The sequence below is a fragment of the Eucalyptus grandis genome, chromosome 5 (genome assembly GCF_016545825.1).
Source record: "Eucalyptus grandis isolate ANBG69807.140 chromosome 5, ASM1654582v1, whole genome shotgun sequence".
In the NCBI taxonomy this organism is placed as follows: domain Eukaryota; kingdom Viridiplantae; phylum Streptophyta; class Magnoliopsida; order Myrtales; family Myrtaceae; genus Eucalyptus; species Eucalyptus grandis.
This window is the reverse complement of record NC_052616.1, coordinates 37,978,662-38,003,175: the sequence shown is the minus strand read 5'-3', so window position 1 is coordinate 38,003,175 and position 24,514 is coordinate 37,978,662. Positions and strand designations below refer to the sequence as shown.

At 37.5% G+C, this 24,514-nt stretch overlaps 3 protein-coding genes and 1 long non-coding RNA gene across 7 annotated transcripts; 3 read left to right on the top strand and 1 right to left on the bottom strand.

Moving 5' to 3' along the window:
- Window positions 1-173: 173 nt before the first annotated feature.
- On the top strand, window positions 174-2,382 carry LOC104444754. Of its 2 annotated transcripts, XM_039312464.1 has the most exons (3): window positions 174-507; window positions 1,863-1,900; window positions 2,024-2,382. In XM_039312464.1, exons 1-3 carry the CDS (start codon window positions 430-432, stop codon window positions 2,265-2,267), a joined length of 360 nt encoding a protein of 119 aa, XP_039168398.1. In that variant the 5' UTR covers window positions 174-429; the 3' UTR covers window positions 2,268-2,382. The 2 variants fall into 2 exon arrangements, 1 of the variants encoding a protein (XP_039168398.1); XR_005551098.1 differs by lacking the exon at window positions 174-507 and having other exon boundaries at window positions 1,546-1,900; window positions 2,002-2,382.
- A 37-nt stretch (window positions 2,383-2,419) lies between these two features.
- Window positions 2,420-6,194, top strand: LOC120293125 (pentatricopeptide repeat-containing protein At5g46460, mitochondrial-like). 3 transcript variants are annotated; one of them, XR_005550788.1, is made up of 4 exons: window positions 2,420-2,762; window positions 3,070-4,832; window positions 4,949-5,054; window positions 5,602-6,194. XR_005550788.1 is itself a non-coding variant. In XM_039311926.1 (2 exons), exons 1-2 carry the CDS (start codon window positions 2,426-2,428, stop codon window positions 2,926-2,928), a joined length of 375 nt encoding a protein of 124 aa, XP_039167860.1. In that variant the 5' UTR covers window positions 2,420-2,425; the 3' UTR covers window positions 2,929-3,042. The 3 variants fall into 3 exon arrangements, 1 of the variants encoding a protein (XP_039167860.1); XR_005550787.1 differs by lacking the exon at window positions 5,602-6,194 and having other exon boundaries at window positions 4,949-5,394; XM_039311926.1 differs by lacking the exons at window positions 3,070-4,832; window positions 4,949-5,054; window positions 5,602-6,194 and adding an exon at window positions 2,891-3,042.
- Window positions 6,195-8,301: 2,107 nt separating this feature from the next.
- On the bottom strand, window positions 8,302-8,901 carry LOC120293886 (secreted RxLR effector protein 161-like). Its single transcript, XM_039313673.1, has one exon. The coding sequence runs from the start codon at window positions 8,899-8,901 to the stop codon at window positions 8,302-8,304; it is 600 nt and encodes a 199-aa protein (XP_039169607.1).
- Window positions 8,902-20,423: 11,522 nt separating this feature from the next.
- Window positions 20,424-21,089, top strand: LOC108959758. Its single transcript, XR_001987240.2, has 2 exons — window positions 20,424-20,777; window positions 21,014-21,089. It is a non-coding gene; the product is annotated as an uncharacterized LOC108959758 (long non-coding RNA).
- Window positions 21,090-24,514: the final 3,425 nt, after the last annotated feature.

The window sequence follows — 24,514 nt, the reverse complement described above, 5'->3', positions numbered from 1 at the left end:
CTGGACTTTTTCACATTCTAGTAATGGAATCAAATTTGGACGAGAACTTCAAGGTTGAGAAATAAAAAGAGACATCTTTCTCGACAATTTTAACCTTCCGTCTGATTATGCACTCCCACTGTCCCCTCTTAAACCTTTTTTATTTTTTTATTTTTTTTATTTCTTCATTTTCTTTGATTTTTCCCGGTGTTGTAAAGCTTCTTCCTTTTCTCTTCTCCTCCGCCGTAGCCCAAACTTCCAACTCCACCGACGCCTCATCTTCCATCCCCACACCAGCCATCTCCGACGAAGCGGAAGATCGCCACCTGCCAACGGAGGCTACGAACGGACGGAAGGAGTCCGTCTTCCCGAAACGGAGTCCCTAGCGAACCCGACGGCGACGGAGACCGGCCAGTGGGAGGCGACGGGCTACCACCGCCGACCAAAGCCATGGAAACTGATAACATAGCTTCGGGTGAACGATTCTCTTCTGAGGTTCTGGGTTTCATGCGGCTTGCTATAGATCAGGTAACGCCTGGCACGGCTGATTGTATTTAAGTTGATGAAATGCTTGAGCTGAAGTTTGAGTCTGATTCCTTTTGGTGCTATAATTGCGTGGGAACTTGAAGTTGAATTTGGACAAGAGATGTTGAATAAGTGTTTGTTTGTAAGTGTTGTCTGTGGATGCTTGGTAGTGCATCTGTTGGTAATCGACATTACATGCAGCAAAATCAGCAACAATCCCTAGAAGGTATAGGTTTTCTTTCTCTCTTTTCATAGGTGGTAATTTATTGAAATAAGTAGGTGAAGTCTAGGTTTAAAGGAAAAACAAGCAAGGCCGAGTGCAACAAAGGGAAGTTGGGTGTACATGGGGTGGTTTAGTCCCCTTTTCAGGCACAAAACGGAGTCAATCCGGGCGCTGTAGGTTGAGAGGGAGGGAGGGATGGATTTGGGTGCTTTTGAGTTGTCTAGGGCATGTGGATGTGTAGTATGTGCCTATTATAAAGATGTGCAGTGGGTGATAGGTTTGCCAGGACAATTAAATTGTCAAAAGCTTCGATCACTGGGATAGGACTCTGTGTTAAGTTTCATAAGGCTTTTGAAGAGGCAAAACCAGAGATGAATGAAGAAGATGCAATGAGATGGTCAGCCACCAGGAAAGGTGTTTGCTTGATGGTGCAATCCTTTTACCACTTTTTGACTTTAGCACCTAGGGAAAATTTAAAACCAAATTTACTTGGAGCACGAGAATAATGTCAACATCGGTTGTGCCCATGGATAATTAGTTGGGTGGTTATTTTCTCTGGTACTGTGGTGTGGATATGGAAAAAGAAAAAAATCACGAGAAACACAGAGTTTACATAAGTTATTTAGTGGAATAGAGACAAAATCCCAAGATGCTAATTGCAATTCTGATTTGTGAGGGCTTCACAACAGGGATCTCTCTTCATCCTTATATGCCATAGCATTTGTAAAGGAAAATGACCCAGAAGCTAAAACGCCAGGAAGCTTCTTGAATGATTGAGTGAAACCTCATTAACGAAAGAAAAGCCTCTGAGGTACCCATAATAAGACACACTGAACTAAGCAACATGTAGTTTCTCAAATTAGTTCTCATTTTTGCTGTGCTGTTGTTAGAGCTGTATCAGTTTAACTGTTAGGTGGGATTTGCATCTGTATTACAGGATGGGTATGTGGTGAGACATGCATTTGTGCCATTGGTAGCTGCATAATGATACTGAAACATTTTTACTGCCGGCAACGTGATGCCGATTTCCTCTTGAATTTGCCTTTATGCATGCATGCATGAGAGAATTTTGACTCTTATTCTCATATTTTTTTCTCCTAACAAGTAACAAGATCTATTTTCTTTCTTATATAAGGCAAAGCTTGCGTTGGACAGCCTTGAAGTTCCAGTTGGGTAAGACACTTGGTTTTCGGTAACTGTGCATTGCATATATGTTACTTTATTTTCTAATTAAGATTATTAGTATTTCAGTCTTAATTAGTGAATGATCTCAGATTGGACTCTTTGATTGAACAGCTGTGTGATTATTGAGGATGGGAATGTTATTGCAGCAGGAAGAAACCGGATAACGTCCTGCGTGTCCTGCCCACGGGGCAACAGGAGCAGAGGAGCCTGTCGTCATGATGAGATTTCATGCCGTTTTCCCAAATCTCAGATGCTCTTGCACACGTTCATTCCCTTCTTCATGGCTCAGTTCATCCGAAACCTGCATCCATCTCTCCAAGCGCTTCTTCAGACATGCGAGTCATGTGACCTGTGATGGTCCTACAGTCTCTGGACACCTTAGGAATGAAAACCCAGATGAAACTCGGGAGGTTCTGGACAAATTTCAATGCCCAGATGTTCGTTCATTTACAAAGATGATTGTGGGTCGCTTGCAACCGGCTGCCTTGATGACGCCCAAACCTGTTCTACAAAATGCCCGTGAGAGATGCAATTTGCTGGAACACGATGATCAAAGGCTGCTTGGACTGCGTGGACTTGACGACGGCGGAAGAGCTTTTTGATGAAATGCCTGAACCAAGTGTTGTTTCGTGGACAACGATGATAAATGGGTTCTTTCGATTTGGACAGGTTGAGCGGGCAGAGGTATTTTTCAAGCAGATGCCCATAAGAGATCTTGCTGCATGGAATGCAATGATTCATGGGTATTGTGAGAATGCTAGAGTGGACAATGCTGTGAAATTGTTTGAGCAAATGCCTTCCCGAAATGTGATCTCATGGACTTCGATGATTGGCGGGCTTGACCAAAACGGTAAGAGTGAAGAAGCTTTAAATGTATTTGAGAGAATGTTCAAGTATGGTGTTGTGCCCAATCCGAGTACTTTGACGTGTGCATTGAGTGCCTGTGCAAATGCATTGTCTTTTCCTCTTGGCATGCAGATTCATGGTCACGTTCTCAAGTCAGGATTCTGCCTTAGCGTATTTGTATGTGCTTCTCTTATCACGTTCTATGCTAACTGCAAGCGAATTGAGAAAGCAACCCAAGTCTTCGATGAAGCAGTGCATAGGAATGTGGTCATATTTACGGCTCTTCTAACTGGTTATGGCTTGAATGGCAGGCATGAAGATGGCCTGAAGGTGTTCAATGACATGATGAGAACAAGCGTTCTTCCTAATCAATCTTCATTTGTAAGCGCTCTAAATTCTTGCTGTAGTTTAGAGTCTCTAGATCGAGGTAAGGAGGTCCATGCTTCAGCTGTAAAGCTGCAATTGGGAAGTGATGTATTTGTTGGTAATTCTCTTGTAGTCATGTATAGTAAGTGTGGGGCTGTTGATGATGCTGTTGTAGTGTTCAAAAGACTCAAGGAGAAGAACATCGTCACCTGGAATGCCATTATTTGCGGGTGTGCACAACATGGCCGAGGGATGTGGGCTATGGAGTTGTTTAGCCAAATGATACGTGGACTGGTACAACCAGATGAGATCACACTCACGGGACTGCTTTCTTCGTGTAGTCATTCTAGGATGTTACAAAAGGGGAGATGCTTGTTCAGATATTTTAGTGAGAACACTTCTATCGAATTGAAACACGAGCATTATGCATGTATGGTGGATGTTCTAGGACGATGTGGGAAGCTAGAGGAAGCAGAGGATTTTGTAAGAAACATGCCCCTTAAAACTAACTCCATAGTGTGGCTTGCTTTGCTTAGTTCTTGTAGGATGCGTTCTAACCTAGATTTGGCAGAAAGAGCTGCAAACTATATTCTTGACCTAGAACCACATTGTAGTGCTGCTTATGTTTTACTGTCCAACTTCTATGCTTCTGCTAATAGATGGGGTGATGTCTTGCGATTAAGAGTGACTATGAGGGATAAAGGGATTGTGAAGCAACCAGGTAGAAGTTGGGTTACTATAAAGGGGCAAAAGCATATATTTCTTTCTGGGGATAAATCCCACTCTTTGAGTGAGAACATATATTGGAAGCTGGATTGGTTGAATATGAAGTTGAAGGAATTGGGTTATCTTCCAGATAAGAGGTTCTCTCTCCATGACGTGGAAGATGAGCAGAAGGAAGAGTCATTATTTTACCATAGTGAAAGGCTTGCTATTGCATTTGCATTGATTACTACTGTTGAGGGTAGTACGATAACTGTAATGAAGAATCTTCGCATTTGTGGGGATTGTCATTATGCAATTAAACTGATTGCAAAGATTGTTGATCGTGAGATTGTTGTGAGAGATTCCAACCGCTTTCATCACTTCAAGAGTGGCATATGCTCTTGTGGGGATTATTGGTAGTGAGGGCATAAGTTTATTTCTCCTGTCATGAACCTTTAAAGATCCTGAATTTGCTCATTATGTTAAGCATTGATGAGAGTGGATTAGCCAACACAAGCACTATTTAATGTGGGCTTGCTTTTATGATGTAATAGACAATGAATTCATGTGGAATCCATGGCTTTTTTTTATCAGCTTTGGTTTTGTCTAGGAGGCCAAGGAGTTCAAGTATTTCTCAGCTGTATGAGTTGGGCATGTGGAAAGTTGGAGACTTGGGAGGATATCTTGCATTGGATGGCATTGCCATCCACTGGCTCCATGCAGGGATTTCTGTTGAGAATTGAGTATTATCACTTTCCTTATGGCTTTGATCCCACCATAAAAAAAAGGAAGCTATTCACAAGTAAGATATCCCTTCTGCAGAACTAAATTAAGTGAGAACCCAGAGCCTTGGAAATAGCTACTCTCCATCTCCCTCACAGAGAGGTAGAAATTGCGACATTTAGAGAGAAGGAAGTACTGCTTGGTAAAATAAAAGAAACCTGCCTTAGAGAAGTAAGTATCGCTTGGTAAAAGAAAAGAAGCCCCCCCAAACAAAAGAAAGGTACCTTCCCTGCCTCCTTTTTTGTGATTTGGAATTGAAAGTTGGTCCTTTTTTGAAAAGTCCCATCAATTCTTGTCCTCTACTACATTCTTAGAGCTTTTCTGTCTCTTCATCAGGTCCATGAGATGCAACAAAAGCTTCTTCATCTCTGGATGAAATTTGACTTCACCTAATGTTCTCTTACAATTTTGCTGGATCTCTTCAACAAATCGACAGTACTGAGTGAGATTACTTTGTTTGTGGTGCCAAAATTAGTATTCTCATGTTGTATGTGTTGTCCAAGTTGAACAGATGTTAGTAATAGAAATTGGTAGTCATAAGAACACAATAATATCTCAGTGTTCTAGCACAATTGATCAGTTATTGATTTATTCTTATGTATTGCACAAGTAGTGAAATATTTCTTTTAATAGTGATTAGTCAACTCTTCATTTTGCAGTTTTTAGTATCCTAAGAGGTCTGTCTCCCTAAGAGTTCTTTTGCTTTTCTGGTGGATTTTTTTGTGTTGTGTGGGGTTGAAGTCCATAACTCTTGTGCCATCTATTTTCTCACATCTTCCTAATATTTGGCCTCGGCTCCCAATTGCTCGAGTCTTAATACCGACCACAATGGATTTACGTTGAAGATGAATTTCACAGTATCTCTGACAGTAACATTGTGGCACATCCTTTTAGGATTCCTTTTTTCTAATGATGAAAGCTGGATCTTAGAGTACATTTTAATTTATATTCATGACGATGCTTACTTGAAGTTAGTTCGCTTGTTGTAGGTTTTGGGTTGTGCTTACCAAGTTTAACACTTTTCGCAAATGTAAGTTACACTTGGCATTTCATTTGAAGCTATGTGTGCTCTAAGAGAAAAGATTATGGTTTTTTGTTGGACTATTCATGTTCTTTGGTCTCCTTAAACTTGCACATTATGTCAAGACTGGAGAGTTGTCTCCAAAAATGTCTACATAAACTGTGTTAGATTTTTTCTCCTCCTGTTTTACTTGGTCAACAAAATGCTGACTCTCTCCTCGCCCTTTAGTTACTTTTTATCTTGCCGTTATGTTTAGAAAGCATGACTTCATTCTGGCGTTATTTGAAGAACTAGTTCTCTTTCAAGGTTAGAGGTGTAAATTTTGAAGAACTGACTCTTTTGACATCTGGTCAGGAATGTTGCAATTTTTTGACTACTAGAAAGTATGTTGTCATATGTTGGGTAAAACAGAGCTCTATCATTTGTTTACATGTGAATATGATAGATATCCAAGAGATCTAAACTCGTCATTCTTTAGAGTCGTGTCACGTTGTGATCTGATTCGCAATAAAGCTTTCTTCAGATTCATCACTTGCTAGCTTGCATTAGATGTTTATAACATAGCATACTGTGCAATGTCTTTATTCCCTCTCACACGGTTCATAGATTACAAAGGTTACTTTTTCAATGAAGGCTTCACAAGATAGTCATATAGACATATCTTGTGTTTTTTGCAATGTGGAAATGATAAAAGAGGTTTCACTAGAGAATGATTTGGCTATTTTGATTCGTGGCCTTTACTCTGCAAGAAATAGAAAGAGAAGCATGTAAGCAGCTTTTTGAAGTACATGTAGAAGATTGTCATTAGGAGACGATTCTTGTAACTAGTTTTCTTAGGACATTTTTTTTTTTGTCAAAAGAACTTAAAAGTTAATTACTTAAAATTTAAAGGAATAGAAGTCTCAGTAGTACGATAATGGAGTGGGACCTAAAACTTGAATATGATGATCTTCCCCTAATGAGGGTGTTGTTTGAGCTACATGTGTCGGGAAGAATAGGGTTAATATTACATCTATAAGTATAAAATCTTACACGATTTATTGACATTTTCTAGGCATCTATAATGCAACTTAACAACCGTATTAATGACCATTAACAATTTTAAATGATAGTTTGTTACATTAGTTACAATCCATGACTACTTGACTCCTCCTGCAAATAGCTGTATGAAGAGATAAATCCCTCTTAGTCAAGAATGAGGCTAATATATTTAGTTATCTCCCGCACTCGCGGCAAAGTTTCTGGTAGTAACAGGTGAATGGGGTGCCCATACAGTTTGTGCAGAGCCTTTTTATTGCTACTGAATAAGACATTTTTCCCCATGACTCATTGGGAATAATTTCAATTTTCATGCAAATAATATTTTCATACCTCTTTTAGCTGTATTTTTAGTCATTCTTGCAAAGTAAATGAATACATGTAACTAATACATAACTGAAATAGCTATCCACTTTTCAAACCCGCAATACTAACCATCTCTCTGCAACAAATCCGTAGTATTCCACCCTTCTCCCTTGCTTCACTTTGGACTCATTTAAGGTGTTGAAGGGAATGGAGCAAGAAATCTTCAATCAATTCTTGAAACTGAGTCGTCATGTCATTTGAATTGATCGCATCAGGAACTCCCCTAGAGTATTGAAGTCCACAAAAGCAGGACCCAAAGCTGGGACTCTTAAAATAGTGTTGAAGCATTGAAAAGGTAAACAAGTGATGCGGAGGAAAGGACTAGATCTTATTCAGCGAAGATTGTGATGCCAAGACGTGTCGAGGGATCGGAGGACAAATTCCATGCTTCCTATGCTCCTCCATTTCACGTTAGAGGGTGAGTTGAAATTGGAAGAAAATGAAGGCATTGTTTAGTAATCGGTTAATTCTTGACTATTTCTATTCTTTTGTTTGCTGGAATAAAAAGAGAAAAAAAAATCATTTGGTAATGTTAGCTAATTTTTTTATTCATGGGAATAGATTAGTGATTATGGAAAAGATTTGGAACATAACTAATAAGTCGAAAAAAGTTACTTCTTTGTTCCTGGGAATTTTTTTTTAAATCAAGATATTGTATTTTATTTTATTTTCTTCTTTTTCCTCCTTTAATTGGTCCTCGAGCTTGGCGATGGCTGGCGACCTTGTCGGAGCCTTGCTAGGCAAAAAATGGTTACCCGCCCTGCCTCCTCATTGTTGATTACGAACTAAAGTTGGTGCTATTCTAGAACGTCCTATCAACTCTTCTCCTCGACCCCTCTATTTGCATTCTCACGGTCCCTCTTTGTTCCTTCATCAGGTCTATGAGAATTAACAAAAGCTTCTTCATCTTTGGATGAAATTCAACTTTACCTCATGTTCTTTTGCAATGTTGCTGGAGCTCTTCAACAAATTGACAGTGCCAAGTGTGGTTAGTTTGCTTGTGGCGCCTGTCACAAAGCTGATTAGAAAACCCGCAGCGAATAGCAAGAGAGAAAGAAGAAGAGAGAAGGAATAGAGAAGAAGAGAAGGAGAACGTAAAAGAAAGAAAGAGGGGCTGTGGATTTCGTAGTTACGAAACCCTACACCCATTGTATTTATATTGAATATAAACTGTATATGACAATAATACCCTTATGTAAGTAAAAAAAGGAAATAAAACTCTGATAATAAAGGAAACTCAATTAAAGTAACTTAACACTCCCCCTCAAGCTAGAGCATATAGGTCACCCATGCCTAGCTTGGAACAACTAGCAACAAAAGCAAGACAAAATAATGCTTTGGTAAACATATCAGCAAATTGATCTCTAGAGGCAACGTAAGGAGTAGCAACCAACTTCGCTTCACAAAGATCACGAACAAAGTGATAGTCAACTTCTATATGCTTAGTTTGCTCTTGAAAAACAGGATTCCTAGCAATATAAATGGCTGCTTGATTATCACACATCATGTCAATAGGTTGATTAATAGAAAATCCAAGCTCCTGGAGAAGAGATTTCAACCACAACAATTCGGCTACAGTATGTGCCATAGCACGATATTCAGCCTCTGCACTAGACCTGGCAATGGTAGTTTGTTTCTTGCTTCTCCAAGTAACCAAATTACCACCAATAAAAGTGCAATACCCAGTTGTAGACCGTCGATCATATGTTGACCCAGCCCAATCAGCATCAGAATAGCCAACCAAAGTGGAAGAACCACTAGATTTATAAATGAATCCCTTACCAGGAGAGCTTTTAAGATATCGAAGAATGCGACATACAGCATCCCAATGAGCTTTCTTAGGTGACTCCATAAACTGACTCATCACGCCAACAGCAAAAGAAATATCGGGACATGTAACAAGAAGATAAATTAGTTTCCCAACTAGACGCCGATATTGATGCTTGTCTTCAATTTCTTTTCCATCATCAACTCCAAACTTTTGATTTGGATCCATAGGAGTATCAACTGGCTTGGAAGCTAGTGTACCTGTCTCAGACAAAAGATCAAGAACATACTTTCGTTGAGACAAATTAATACATTTTTTACTTCGTAAAACTTCAATTCCCAGAAAATATCTAAGAGTTCCCAAGTCCTTAATCTGAAATTGCTGCGGAAGAAAGGACTTAATCTCAAAAATGCCAGTCACATCACTACCAGAGACAATTATATCATCCACATATACCACAAGAATGACTACCCCCGAAACCACGACCTCTATTGGAAAATCCACCACGACCACGACCACCACTACCAGCCACAAATGCTGAATTGTCTTTAGATGAAGTAGAAGACGGAGGGACAATGCGTTGAATTCGACAAAATGCTTCATTCATAGAAGGAACTCTCTCTCCAGCAAGAAGCTGACTCTTCACAGTCAAGTCGGCATTCAAGCCGATAAAAATTTGGCCACTTGAAATTCAGCTCGTTGTGTCTTTAGTCTCTCAAGATCGTAGTGATGGGCTGATAAAGATTGAGTTCTTCCCACATACCTTTCAAAGCACTATAATATTCTCCAAGAGACTTGTCTCCCGTTTAAAATTAAAAATCTTCTCATATAGTTCATAAACTCTAGACATATTTTTGTCTTGTGAGTAACTCTCCATAAGATCATCCCACACTCCTTTAGCGGTTGTGTGGAACATGACATTAGCAGCGATGGATGGTTCCATGCTATTCCATAACCACACCAGAAGTGTATCATTCTCTCTCATCCAACCATTATAGTCTCTAGAATTTTCATCGAGGGTCTCAGGGTAAGATAATGAAGTTTCCCTTTGGCATTAATATAGACCTTCATAGCTTGGGCCCATAACAAGTAATTAGAGGATCCATTTAATTTAATAGTGGTAATTTGAACGTTGACACTATCTGTAGGAGCCTTAGTATCACTCATGATGATAATCTCAATATAAGTATATCTACCACTAATCAAGGAGGCTGAAACTTTAGTGCAAGTAACAAAGCAGCAACGCTAATGTATAATCAGATGCAATTGGCTCCATCAATTAACCAAAGGGATAAAACTCACAAATAGAGACTGCTGTATAGAAAAAAATATCTGACCAGAAATCTCGATTCAAATAATTATATGTTTGATGGAAAACCAGCAAGACTAGTCAACCATAATCAATAGAATACTCTGATTCTTGAATCCGCTGATCAGCAAGTGTTGTAATCCATGTTCATAAACCGAACCCGATGAATCCGATATCTTCGATCTCATATGTATCGAGACTTGAAGAGAAAACAGATAAAAATTGCAGCTTTAGGTGGCTACGCACTGAGAGAAGAAGTAGGGTTACTAGACTCTCAAACCAGCAATATGATTAAGTAATCGATAGTTAGACCTGCTTTCGATACCATGTCACAAAGCTGATTAGAAAACCCGCAGCGAATAGCAAGAGAGAAAGAAGAAGAGAGAAGGAATAGAGAAGAAGAGAAGGAGAACGTAAAGAAAGAAAGAGGGGCTGTGGATTTTCGTAGTTACGAAACCCTACACCCATTGTATTTATATTGAATATAAACTGTATATGACAATAATACCCTTATGTAAGTAAAAAAAGGAAATAAAACTCTGATAATAAAGGAAACTCAATTAAAGTAACTTAATAGCGCCAAAATTAGTACTCTCAGGTTCTGTCTTGTTCAAGTTCAACAGGTGCCAGTGATAGAATCTGGTAGTCATAAAAGCAAAATAAAGTCTCAATGGACTAGCAAATTTGACTCAATTATCAATGCTTGTTTATGTATCGCACGAGTTCTTTTGATGGGGATTAATCAACTCTCGATTTGCAGTTTTCATTATCCTAAAAGGTCTGTCTCCCTAAGATTCTTTTACATTTCCTGTTGATGAATTTGTGTTGTGTGGGGTTGAAGTCCATAATTTTTGTGCTATCTATTTTCTCAATTGCCTAAGTCTCCCTCACCACAATGGAGAACCAGTCCTGCTCATGTTGAAATTTATTTCACACTACCTCTGCTTTATATACCAGCACTACCTTGCGGGATTCCTATTTTTTTTCCAATAGATGAAAGTTGGAATTGGGAGTGCATTTTGATTCATAGCCCTAATCACACATGAACTTCGTTTGGTTGCTGTAGGTTTCAGTTTGTGCATGGGAAGATTAACACTTTACCCAATTTAAAGTTGCATTTGGCATTAAATTTGAAGCTGTGGTGCATTAAGAGAAAAGGTTATGGTTTTTTGTTGGATTATTCACGTTCTTTTGCCACCTTGAACTTTTTCATTGTGTGGATAATTTTCTTCCAAAATGTCTGCATGAACTGGTTAGAACTTTTTACCAAAAAAAAAAAAAAACTGGTTAAAACTTTTGTTCTACTGTTTTACTAGTTACCTGAAATGCTACTCGAAAACACTCATTGTCCTTGAGTTACTTTTCATTTTGCTGTTTTGAGTACATATCATTACTTCATTCTGGTCTTATTCGAAGAACTAGTTTCTTTCAAGGATACAGGTATAAAAAGCTTTGAAGAGATCTGTTTTGACATCTGGTTAGGAATGGTGCAATTCTTTGACCACTAGAAAGTACTATTGTCATCTGTAGGGTAAAACAGAGTTCTCTCATTAATTTACATGTGAATATGTAGGTTCGTGTCACATTGTGATCTGATTCGCAATTAAGTTTTTTTAGTATTCATTACTTCCTAAATTGTATAGATGTTTATAAGCTAGCATACAGGTATGGCTTCGTGGTATCTTTCTTCACTCCACATGACCCATAAATTACAATGATTACCCCTTCAATGAAGAAGTCTTCACAAAATATTCAAATAGAATTATCTTCTGTCTTTTGCAGAGTGGAAATGATCAAAGGGGTTTCACTGGAGAGCGATGTGGCTAAACTCACAGCCTTACTTCTTCATGAAATAGGAAGAAAAGCATGCTAGTTCACAGCTTTTTGAAGTACATGTAGAAGATATTCACTAGGAGATGCAACAACCATGCCTCTGCCTTTGGTTGATGTTTCTCTGATATATGTTTTTACCGTTAAGTTTCTTTATTTATTGTTCCACTAATTCATGTAGGTAGATCTCTCTTGACTGTAATTCTGCTTATATACTTTACGTATTTAGCTATATGTCCAAATCACAGTGGTAGTCACCCTTTAGCAATGAGGCATGGGCAAATGCTGCTTGAGAGTCTCGCTTAATATCTCCCATGAGAGTTCTTTGACCGGACACGAGCAACCACTTCCCTTTGGGAAAGTTACAGGTGAAAGAATGACTTACAGTTGGTGTGAGAGGTTGATGTTTTTGTAGTTGCTTGCAGCATCGGGAGGAGCTGGCTTTGGCAGAGAGAACGCAAGATCTTTGTTACACAGGGAGCACAAGAATAGTAATCTTCAACTCTTCACTGTTTTCTACTAGCTTTTGGTTTCCTTAAATATATAGTATAATCTTCGAGAAATTAATAGGGCTAATTGAAATTATAAAGTAAATATAACAATTTAGAAGAAAATAAAAATTTTACTATATTAGCTCACTTATTCATTATAAACAATGCACATTGATAAATAGGATCGCCCACTCGAAAATGGATTAGAAAATATTTTTTAATATTAATATATTATTTTTTATTTATTTTTTTCCTCTCCTCTTCATCATCTTCTTCCATACTCAGCCGTCATCCAAACTGGTACAGTGCCATTGCTGCAGCTCATTAACGCCATGAGGCCATGACGTGCCGTCCCCATCTGCTGCGCTAGAGCTTGTGATTATCTCTTTCACTATCCCCGACCTTTGCTTGAGGTTGTCACCTCAAGTCCGATGTCACCACCTCAACTAGCCCCAGAGAGAGATGGTAATGGAGGAGGTGGTCGCCTGGGTGGTTGATGGCGGTGGAGATGTAAAACGTTCTTGGTTAGCGCTGGTGGTCGCGTTGGCTCATGGCTGTCAATGGTGGCTGTCGTGAAGGTGATGGCAGCATGGTGGTCGTGGAGTGTGGCATTGGTTGTGGTCGCATTTGTGGTGGACAGTTTCGGCGATGGTGGTGAGCAGAGAGGGAGAGACGTGATTCCACGTTGGTTAAAATTGCCACTTGATAATAATTTTTCCACATAAGTCCCACACCAACGTAATTCGTGGTTGTTTAACGGTGTTAGTTGTACATCGATAATTTCAGTCAAGTACTAAACGGAAGCTGACATTGAGGATAACTTGAAATGTTGCGGTACTCAATTGTTAAAAAAGAAAAAAAAAAAAGGGGGAATTATATACTTAATCGGAAAATTGACAAAGTTCAGTCATACTATGTTGGGAAAGGTCCTTCCACAAAGACCTCTATTCCCCCATCCGCAGGTGGCAAGGACTAAATATTAACCACAGGTACGACAGTTAAACTAAAATTTTAACACTTACATGCATGTATAAACCCAATTAATCTCGTTTGGGGGATTTCAATGAAGTCCTATATTATTGGGAAAAAGTGGGAAGAAGAATGGTTGAAAAATATCGTCTCAATGCATTCCAAGAATGTCTCAACGACTGCTCTTTGATGGAAATTGATCGTAAGGGGTGCGTATACCACTTGGACAAATAATAGAGAAGGGGAAAACCTTGTTAAAAAGAAACTGGATAGGGTGCTATGTAACCCACAATGGAGGCTCTTATTTTCAGAGGCCAAAGCCTTTGCCTTTCCTACGATAGATTCAGACCACAACCCTCTTTTGTTGGTTTGTTCGACAATACAAGTAAAAAGGAGAAAGGAATTTTGGTTCAAAGCCTATTGGAATGACGATGAAGAGTGTAAGGATATCATTCAACATGCATGGCACTCTTTTGCTATGGGAAATGCAGGTTTATAGGATAAAATACGAGCAGTCACAAGGGCTTTGATCGTGTGGAGTCAAAAGAAATTTTCAAACAAACATAGCAAAATTGAGTCCCTCAAGAAAGAATAGGTGGCCCTAACAAATAATGCCCACCTTTTGCAAGACCGATCCAGAATTCAAAGCATCAAAGAGGAGATTGAACAATTATGGAGACGGAAAGAAATGTACTTGGGGTTGAGGTCAAGGATTAAATGATTGAAATGAGGGGACAAAAGCACGGAATATTTTCATGCAACTACTGTCCAAATGAGGCAAATGAATAGAATCTCTATGTTGCAAACATTAGAAGGCGAGTGGATAAGGGAGAGGAATCAGCTTCAGCTCATTTCCAGGACCTCTACATATCGGTAGGCCCAAGAAATATAACTCCAGTGCTGGTTTATGCCCTTGTACGGTGCGAGTTGAATTGAATAATCTCCTATTAACTGATGTGACAATGGAGGAGATTCAAACAGCAGTTTTCCAACTTGGAGCGACTAAAGCCCCAGGTCCTCGTGATGGTTTAAATGGTATGTTCTTTCAATCTCACTAGAATATTATTAAACATGATGTTATTGTGGCTGTTAAGAATGTTTTCTCATCGAGCATTATGGAACCAGCTTTAAACAGAACCTATATTTCATTGGTACCAAAGATACCAAACCCAGAAAAACTCGATTAGTTTCACCCTATTAATCTTTGCAATTTTGTATGTAAAATAATCTCTAAGACTATAGCTGATAGATTAAAGCCTTGACTACCCAAGCTGATATATGAGGAACAAAGTGCATTCATGAGCGGTAGACAGATTCAAGACAATATCCTTGTTGTACAAGAAGTCCTACATCAAGTGAGGATACCAAAATAGGAAGAAAAAGTTCCAACCTGTCCTTAAACTAGATATGCAAAAGGCATGCGATAGAGTGAAGGGGGACTTCCTTGACACTTGTATGTTGAAAATGGGCTTTTGCGAAAAATGGGTAAGATAGGTTATGCAATGTGTAACTATAGTTTCTTTGAGTGTAAAATTAAATGGAGAGCCACTTCCTTTTTTTAAATCGATGAAATCAGGCAAGGTGACCCCTATCATCATACCTCTTTATTATGGTGGCAAATTGTCTATCTTCCTTAGTAAACAATGCAGTGGCAAATGAGAGCATTAAGGGGATTAAGTCGAACGGATCATGTCCAATTTTATCCGCCTTGTTATTTATGGATGATTTTATCTTCTTTTTAGATGGATTGATAGTTGAATGCCAAAATTAACCAGTGCTGTTATGCTTCTGGGCAAGCTGTAATCCTGAATAAATCAGGTATATATTTCAACAAGAGGTGTCCTCAATTGTTGAGGGACAATATAGCAAGGGAACTTAGAATTTCAAAAATTAGCCACGTAGTAAAGTACCTAGGTATCCCTTCAGTTTGCAGAGCCACAAAGAAGCAAATGTTTGCTTGGATTTTGGGGAGAATGAATATGAAATTGGAAGGATGAAAGGAACAGCTAGTTTCAAAATCAAGAAAACAAATTCTATTGAAAATAATAGTTCAAGCTTTGCCACAATATGTAATGTCCATTTTTAAAATCTCCGTTTCTATTTGTAAAGCCATTGATAAAAAAAATTGCAAAATTTTGGTGGAAAAATAGTGACTCCAAGATTGGGTTACATTGGAAAAAGTGGGAAATTTTGAATACCAGAAAAGACAAGGGAGGCATGGGCTTTAGAGAGTTAATCACTATTAACAAGGCTATGCTTGGTAAATAGGCATGACGTTTAATCAAATACTTAGAAACTTTATGGAGCATGCTTTTCAAAGGCATATATTTTCATTAGGAGGAATTTTGGCATGCAAAGAAAGGTGATAGACCATCCTAGGGATGGCAAAGCCTACTCATGGGAAGAGAAGTAATCTCGAACTGAACTAGATGGTCTATAAGAAATGGGGAGAAAGTGGACACAAGAATAGATAGGTGGCTGAAAAGGGGTATTATTGGTGGTCCGCCGAATATAAGTGACCAACAAAAGGTTGCTAAATTGATTAGCCTATAAGAGAACCAGTGGAATGGAAATTACATTTTGGCCCTAACTTATTGTTTTAATTGCAATATGATCTCATGGGCTTGGCTAGTCACAATTAAATAATTGGCCCAAACTTGCTTTTTTTTTTCCTATCTTTCTTTCTTTTTTTTTTTTTTAAATTTTTAAATTTCTATTTTTTTATAGGAAATACATCTTCCATTTAAAACACTATATTAAATGTCTAGATAATATATATGCAAGAATTTGACATGAAATATTTTTGTGGAAAAACAAGTTCCCATTTTTCGAAAATGATTTTTGATCAAAAATTTAGGTGTCAATACATATATGCCAATTTAGTTCATTCGGCAAATTTTGGCTAATAAGTGCTAATGTAAATAACTTTTAATAATGTTTTAATATTTTTTTTGAATATTTATTTTTTTCTCATTTTCCCTTTTCTTTTTCTCTTTCGTTTTGTTTTCCTTCCCTTCATCTTCTTCCTTTAGCTAGTTGCCAGAACTCGGCAATTAACTAGAGATGAGGTCTAGTGAGGTCAGCCTCATCAACTGCTAACGAGGCTTGGAAGAAGATGAAGGGAAGGAAAAAAAAAGAATAAGAGAAATAAAGGAAAAGATAGAGAAAAAAGAAAATATAAATAATAAATAAAAATTTTAAAAATATTAAAATATTATGAAAATTATCCATGTCAATGTTCATTGCACCACATAGGACATCCGATATCTATGTCAAAGTCAGTTAGCCATAATTTGTCTAATAGATTAAACTAGCATGAATACAAAGGGTTTATGACTCAATTAGCTAAAAAAATTATGACTGAATTGATACAATTAAAATATATTTAAGATTTTTTTTTTGTAATTCTCCCCATTTTATATGGCAGCCAATATAGTTTTAAATTTTTAAAATTAATCAATTTAATCATAAATCTTTATTCATTTTGAATGGTCAAGCAAAGAGAAAAGCTAAAGTTTTTGTCCTTTTTAGGTTCTACAACTTCATTTGCTTCACTAAAGTGTGTTGACATCTAATTTTTTTGCCCAGAGGTCTCCCATTGATTTTATAAAAATTAGGGATCAAATCCATTGATAGTATTAGAATAATGATTCCTAACAAAAAAATATCAACATTGCATAGTCTACATCATTTATAAATTATGGACATTTTGTTTGAGACTAGCTGTCTGCATTGAACATTGACTTGTGGTGAAATCGCGAATAATTTGTAAATCAGCTCGTTACGCGATCGCCTAATCTCAATTTGTTCACCTTCTACACTTAGATCTTTTTATGCATATTGATGTGTTAATGCTATCCAACTTGTTCTTGTTCTATTTGGACTGTCCAAGCACCTTGATCATCCTGTGTCCCTCACATGTTTCTCAAAATCCAAAGGTTCTTTCAATTCTCACAAATTCCACTCAGTATCACAAAGCAAGAAAGTCCTTCATGTTACACCTGCATATAAATATTAGCTCTTATAGAATGTCTTGTCAACTTCAACCACACTAGACTTTTGCCAATAGAAGTAACCTTGAAGAAATAAGTGTTTTGACCCCTTTATTTTCATGGAAAAATCGAAAATGAGGGATCTGGGGCCTTACTCAGGCCATTGGCCCATTGGCCCTCGACTCGTTCCTTAGGAGAGTCGGGCCTCTCGGCAGAAAAGAATCAGCACGGGGAATAGGCTTTGGCTACAATTGCCATGTGATGCGCAATTCTTAGGCGTGCCACAACTTAGCATCGATTTTCACTTTCTTTGAAGAATCATTTATTTTATCTATATATTTGTCCAAACTTTTGACCCCTCATTTCTCTTTCATCCAATTGACTCAATATTCATGTTCGAGAAAAGATCATGACTTGAAATTTCCGAAACAGTTTTTTGTTTTCTAGAAAAGTCTTGCTATTCTAAGTAAAACAATACTTCATTCTGGTCTTATTTGAGGAACTGGCTTTGTTTCAATTGTTGTGACGCTCTCGAGGTGGATCCAAGAGAGTTTAACAGATTGCTGAGGTGGCGCAAATAACCCTCTTGCAGATGGCACTTACGCTTCCTAGAAAAACTATCCCTAGCCATACCAATGGGAAATTAGTTCTCAGTAATTATTTGATTGCTTTTAACTAAAGTCGCCACTAAGGTTAGGAGCCGAGTAAGCTATGGGATGCTGCTTGTTTTTGTGAACTAGAGAATCATAAGCCCGGAGATTTTGTGATGCTAGATAAATGTAATTCTCGTCATGGGTACCTTTCCCTTTTGTCATAGGCTTTGCATGCAATCTTCCCTTTTTTATATTTTGATTTGGGTTAATACCCTGAAAAATCCCAAACTGGTACACTTGTGACAAATTTACCAAAAACTATTTTTTTGACCATGAAAAACCCCAAACTGGTATACCTGTGATAAATTTACTCCGATCGACCATAAAAATCATAAATTGGTACATTTATGACAAATTTACCCAAAATTAATTTATTCGACCGCAAAAAACCCAAAACTGATAAATTTGTGACAAATATATTCTTCGCTAAATTGGATTAATACCACAAAAAAATCATAAAAATCGTAAATTCTGACAAACGGATCGTAAAATCCCAAATTGGTGTACTAATCAATTGTCACGTGTCATTTAACTTAATAATTTGATAATAAAAAATTTAACGAAAACTAACAGAGGGTAAATTTGTCACAAGTGTACCAGTTTGGGGTAAATTTGTCAAAGGTATACCAGTTTGGGGTTTTTGGTGGTCAAAAAAATAGTTTGGGCTAAATTTGTCACAAGTGTACCAGTTTGGGGTTTTTCAGGGTATTAACCCTTTTGATTTTTTAAGAAGAAATAGAAATCTAAATACTCATCTACGGAGACTCAAAAAAATAAAAATCCATTTAAATAAGAACAAAGAAAGTAAAACACAAGGAAAGAAATAACCCAAACCGTATTGGGCAATATTATACATATAAAATGTCTCGTTAGTAAGTTTTGAGACAGGATCCCCTTGAGCTATGCATAAAAAGTAATGTGTGCTAAAATAAAAAATAAATATGAGTTTCATAATCTAGATGAGATCTGGCCCATTTCATTGCACTCAGAATTTACTTATGTTGCTACACTTATGATAAATTTAAGGGTAAATCAGAGAAGTGAATCAATAAAGGTCCTCATCTGTGTTGGAAAGGTTGTGATAAACTAGACAGGACAATTTAGCATACCAAGTTGAAAGAAACCGGCCATAAGAGCATCATGACAACACACATCAATGGCTTCACATGCTTAAAGGATGATGCAGTCCTTAAAATGATGAATGAAAGACTTCACTATTATTGAAATATGCACGAGTTGAAGGCTGGCTTAGGTCAAACAGAACGTTATGCATAAAAAATTGATTAATTAAGCATTACAATCTTGATCTGACAATAGAATAATATATGCCACTTTCATTAAAGACTCAAAATGCAAGTTGAGCAAGAGCATCTATCATCTAGTGCTTTGAGTGTGTGCTAGTTTTCACTTACTCTAGCTCCGTCCATTAAGAAGCAACACAAACTCCTCAAGAAAGAGATGCAATTTTATCTTGCATTTATACCCCATCTTCTCATTCTTTAGTGGATCATTATTTAAATTAAAGTGGTGTGATTCTTTAACTCCTTTAATTGCTCTTGCTTTTGTGGGGCCATATTCCTTAGAAAGATGAATTACCCATTGTGTTATCAAGGACAACCTATGTTAGAAAAATAATTCAATGGCAACCTTCCTTTTTCTTTTTCTTTTTTGGGATTTTATCCGTACAATGTTATCACAAATCATATGCTTAAGTCTACATTTTCCTTGTTCAATGAAAGTCCAAGTAGAGCATAAAATGGATGACTAATGGACAAATTTAACGAAACCGATACATTACCATAATGATCCTCAGTACTATTATGATTTAATCTAAGCAAGTGCTAATCGAATGCTTATGAGCTAAGTAAAGCTATATGCATGACCAAAACAGTAAAAAGATCCGAACTTTTTGGGTGGATGAAGACGCAGGTAAAAGGCCAACACTACGTAAAAACGACGAGGAGAATACTTCCAAAAATCGTAAATAACAAACTACACACATACTGGCTGTAACGTAAAAGCAAATCTAACGCAACGGAAACGTAATGGATGAAGCAAAATTATGCAGACAAACAACGAGGTCACTCCATGATACTTCAAGGGACCAAACATGTACGAAACATACATGTTCGTGTGAAGGGGATTAACACAGCGAATTCCATATCAAAATAGCGTGAGAAACGAATTCTACCCCTTTTGATTCTCAAGCTTTTTCTTCCTCTCACAGCTTTCTAATCTTGTCTAATTCTGGTTTTCCTTTACCGACCAACTCTCACTCAAATCTCCCTTTTGAATTCTCCAGCCACCGAAAGCCATCCCCTTTGAAGCTCACAATCGGTTTTACTTTATTAAAGAGTTTCCATCTCTCGTATTCCTCTCTTTTAAAAAAAGAACCACCGAATCCTTTTCTCATTTTGCTTCTTAAAAAATCCGCTACAAAAACCCTCCCCGAACCACACTCGGCGACTCCCATCGCATTCATTTTGCTTCACAAAAACCGAAACGAGACGCAGAGAAAGAGAGAGAGAGAGAGAGAGAGCACCAACGACGATGCAGACGGTGGTTGAGCTGCTGAAAACCGTCGTTGGTAAAATGAGGCAGGTGGCCTCGGGTATGACAACGTTGTGCTGGAGCGAGAGCGTTTTTTCCATGGCGGAAAAAGTCGCTAAACAGCTGGTCATCATTGGACCCGAGGTTCTTTTCTTCGGAGTTTTGAAATGCTTCCTTGGTATGCTTTTGCCTTTTTCTTTCATTTTTGCTTTTCCCATGTTGCCTTTAGGGTTTATTCATGCATGACATTTTCGCACCCACTAAATTTCTGAATGGAGAAAATAATATACTTCTCCGTTCACTTATATATACGTAAGAAAAGGGAGAAATTTGCATGCGCATAGTGCAAAATCTACTCTTGTATGAATATGTATAGATAGCTAATGAGAACTTCTGACATGTTGTGTTTGGTAGGTGGAAGTGGGAGGATGGCTTCTGCCGCCATTTTTATTCTGGAGATAATCATCAACTCAAGACCGTGGAATCTTTAAGACCGTGGAAAAAGGACTAAGCAGAAGAGACAACGGTACTGCTTGAGGGGAACTGCTAAATTTTCTTTTCTTTTTTTTTTGGTTCCTCTGTGGCTTTGGTTGTAGGCTTTAACGTTTTTATACTGTGGTTTTTGTACTGAATGTTTGTGTTATATGATCCATCCTTTGGTACGATAGCCTTGCACAACTTAATGACATGCTCACCATCTTCTTCATGTTAATGAGAGTTGAGCTCTCGAAATATAGAAAGAACAAACGAAAAAGAAGTGAAAGGGCTAAGCATTAAGTTATTTCGCCACGCATTCTATGAGTTATAATTGAGTGTATTTATTTCATTATTGACACCCATGTAAACAAATTAAATGTGTGATAAATTTTCCTAGATGATCTAATCAAACATTGGAGACTGATGTGGGATCGACACCTATGTAGAAGATCGTAGCCCATCATAGCAAACCCCACGTGCAAAAGAAGCGCGGGTGGGCCCGTGACATGACTGTTGGGCTCTGTTTTCAGTGCGGTTTTTTGCATTATGCTCCACATGCTATACCTTGTTTCTTTATAGGCAGTCTTGGTACATTTTCACTTAGAAAAATCGAGATTTTTTAAGTATGCTACCATAAAAAATTTATTCTTTGAACTAGCACGATGAGATTTTTTAAGGACCATGTTGTTTTACGTCTTTGTTTCAACTTAGATGAAGAGACAAGAAATCTCATCTCGTAACATGAATGATTGGTTGCCCAAGTGACTTACTTGTGATGTCACAAAAAAATTTCATATGTTATTTGAGCATTTTTATTTGGAAATTTCACATGATTCAATGTGTGCTTGAGCACCACAATGCTTCACATATTGAGATCCGTAGAATTGCTCAGGTAATTGTGGACTATCCTTTACATCCCATTTTTGAGAATACTTACACATGGTGATGTGTGTGTTTGATCACCAAAGTAGATTCACTAATTGAGACTCATGCGGCACTCAAAAATCGTTTTTTTTTTTTTAATGGGATGTTTATCATCTCATGGTATATGATTACATCAGGAAAAGAACAAAAAAAGTCACAACCTATTATATTGATATCAATTTAGTCATAAACCTTTTAGTTAAATCAATTTAGTCATAAATCATTTCACATTAGTATCAATTCAATCTATTTAGCCAAATTTGACCCAAAATTGCTAATGTGAATGTTGGCAATCCTATGTGGCACGATTGAAGATGGCATAAATAATTTTTTAAATTTTTTTGAATTTTTTTTGGATTTTTTATCATTTTTTTTTTAAATTTTCCTTTTTCCTTTCTTTTTCCCCCTCCTCTTCCCTACCAGCCACAAACGAGTGCCGGCGAGGGCTAGACCCTCGTGGTCTCAGCCAGGGCAGCAATGCCTTTACCAACCCTTACTTGTGGCTAGTTGTTGGCCATGGCCTCGTATCCCAAGCCATAGAAAAGAGAAGGGAAAAAAAGGAAAAAAAAAAAAGGAATTTAAAAAAATTAATACAAAAATCGAAAAAATATTTAAAAATTAAAAATATGTCTATGTTAGCGTTAGCTATGCCATATAGTGTGGTTGATATCCGTGTAGCAAGTTCTAGCCTAAATTGATTGGATAGACTGAATTGGTATCAATATAAAAAAGTTTAACACTAATTTGGTCAAATTAAAAGATTTAAAATTGAATTGGCACAAATATGATAGGTTGGAGATTTTTTGGCATTTTTCGCCAATCACATCCAAGAGAGCATTATTGTATTTTATACGTTGGGGATTTGAGCAATGCAGTGAGACGCCCTACTTGTTTGTTGCCTTCTCCACCTCACGACCTAAAGATGAGTTTGTAAAAAAAAAACACCATTAACTCTTAAAGGTTTTGTTCGATTGTCTCCTTTGAAATTTTTAATTGAAATATGAAGGACTTAAATAATTTTGATAATATAAGACGGAATTTTATAAAAGAAATTCTTTGCTAAAGTTGTGGCATCTTCACAGCCTAACAAGTATGTGAGCTCGTCATACATAGGTTTTCTACTACATCTTGTTATGAAGTGTAAGTGAATAAGCTTAGTGGTATGCATGTGATATCTCTTTCGTGAAATGCTTAGACTTGCAAGGCATGAATTCATTTTGTATTATGTGCATGTACTTGAGGCACATATTAAGGTTGATGGACATTTGATCATATTCAACATTATTGCAAATTTACAAATATTATGCTCTTGTATCCGAGGTATGGAGAGATTCTTATGTGGTCAGACTCAAAGAAATTGAGATTTTGATGTTATCAAAATTTGACAACAGTATTTAGTTTTCCATTTGAGAGTTGAATGCCTTTAAGGATCTTTGGAACTTCATTAAACTTTAGTAGTAAGCCAATTGATTCATTTCAATTTGTGTTTAGTGACATTAGTAAGAGTGCTACTTTTAGAACATCTTTTGTGAAAGGATTATACGAGGACCTAGGTCTGCAAAGAGCACATAAGCTTGAATATTTGTCTAGTGCTTAGAATTATTTTTAAAGAATCAATTTGGGACAAATAGAAATTTTTCTTGATTAATCAATGTTTTTGCAATCTCATTTATATGTGGTTTTATAAACCTGTATATGATATTTTAGTTTAAGGTTACGATTTTGAGCAAAATCAAGGTTGACTAATTGTGAAAAGTTAACAAATTTTCTATAAAGGCCCTCAAGTTTTTTCCTTTCACAATATGCGACGTCAAGTTATTGTGACCATCCAACCTAGTTCCATAGGCTAGGCCACCAACATGAGTACTCGAAATAACCACACAAGGTGTTGATCATTTGGAGTGGGTTTTAACTTACAAATCACATTCTCTCATTAAATGATTGACATCCTCGTCACTGTTGGCCCTATTGCCTAGCATTGCTCTCCTTGTTTGGCGTGTTAAAAGAAGATACCTGAAAAAAGGAAGAATGATGCCTTTCATCTATGGAACCTTCGGAGATGAAATGTACTCATCTATCAACGGACCATGCCATCTAGAGAAAGGCCACAGCTTATAGTTTCTAATACTTCTCAAGGTTGGACAGATACTTGTGCATTATTAGGAGGGTTCTAGCGCTTACTTAGTTGGACACTCTGTGACAGTGTGACAGACATGTTTTGCTGGTGGACAGTTTGGGTCTAACTTTCTGCTTCTCTTCCTCCATGTCGACTTCGTCTCCAAAAAGGATTAGCCCACACCTTCTCCTCCATCTTGGCATACTTAGTAAGGTGCCCTCTTTGGATCAATTGTCCAATTTCATTGCCTAGTTCATGGCAATCATCTATATGGTGGCCATAGTTTCTTTGAACATGGCAGTATCGAGGCATATTCTGGCGGCAGTTAGGAGTATTTAGACGACTTGGCCAACGTAAGATTCATTGATCCTTACTCCATAGCGATCTGGCCTTGGGGC

What these genes read in the sequence shown, in the direction of transcription:
- LOC104444754 (XM_039312464.1), top strand. Translation starts at nt 430, where the DNA reads ATGGAAACTGATAACATAGCTTCGGGTGAACGATTCTCTTCTGAGGTT. An exon ending in TGCGGCTTGCTATAGATCAG is followed by an intron (nt 508 to 1,862) that starts GTAACGCCTGGC and finishes TTCTTATATAAG; the next exon opens with GCAAAGCTTGCGTTGGACAG. An exon ending in AGCCTTGAAGTTCCAGTTGG is followed by an intron (nt 1,901 to 2,023) that starts GTAAGACACTTG and finishes TTGATTGAACAG; the next exon opens with CTGTGTGATTATTGAGGATG.
- LOC120293125 (XM_039311926.1), top strand. Translation starts at nt 2,426, where the DNA reads ATGCCCGTGAGAGATGCAATTTGCTGGAACACGATGATCAAAGGCTGC. An exon ending in TGGCGGGCTTGACCAAAACG is followed by an intron (nt 2,763 to 2,890) that starts GTAAGAGTGAAG and finishes CTTGGCATGCAG; the next exon opens with ATTCATGGTCACGTTCTCAA.
- LOC120293886 (XM_039313673.1), bottom strand. Translation starts at nt 8,901, where the DNA reads ATGAGTCAGTTTATGGAGTCACCTAAGAAAGCTCATTGGGATGCTGTA.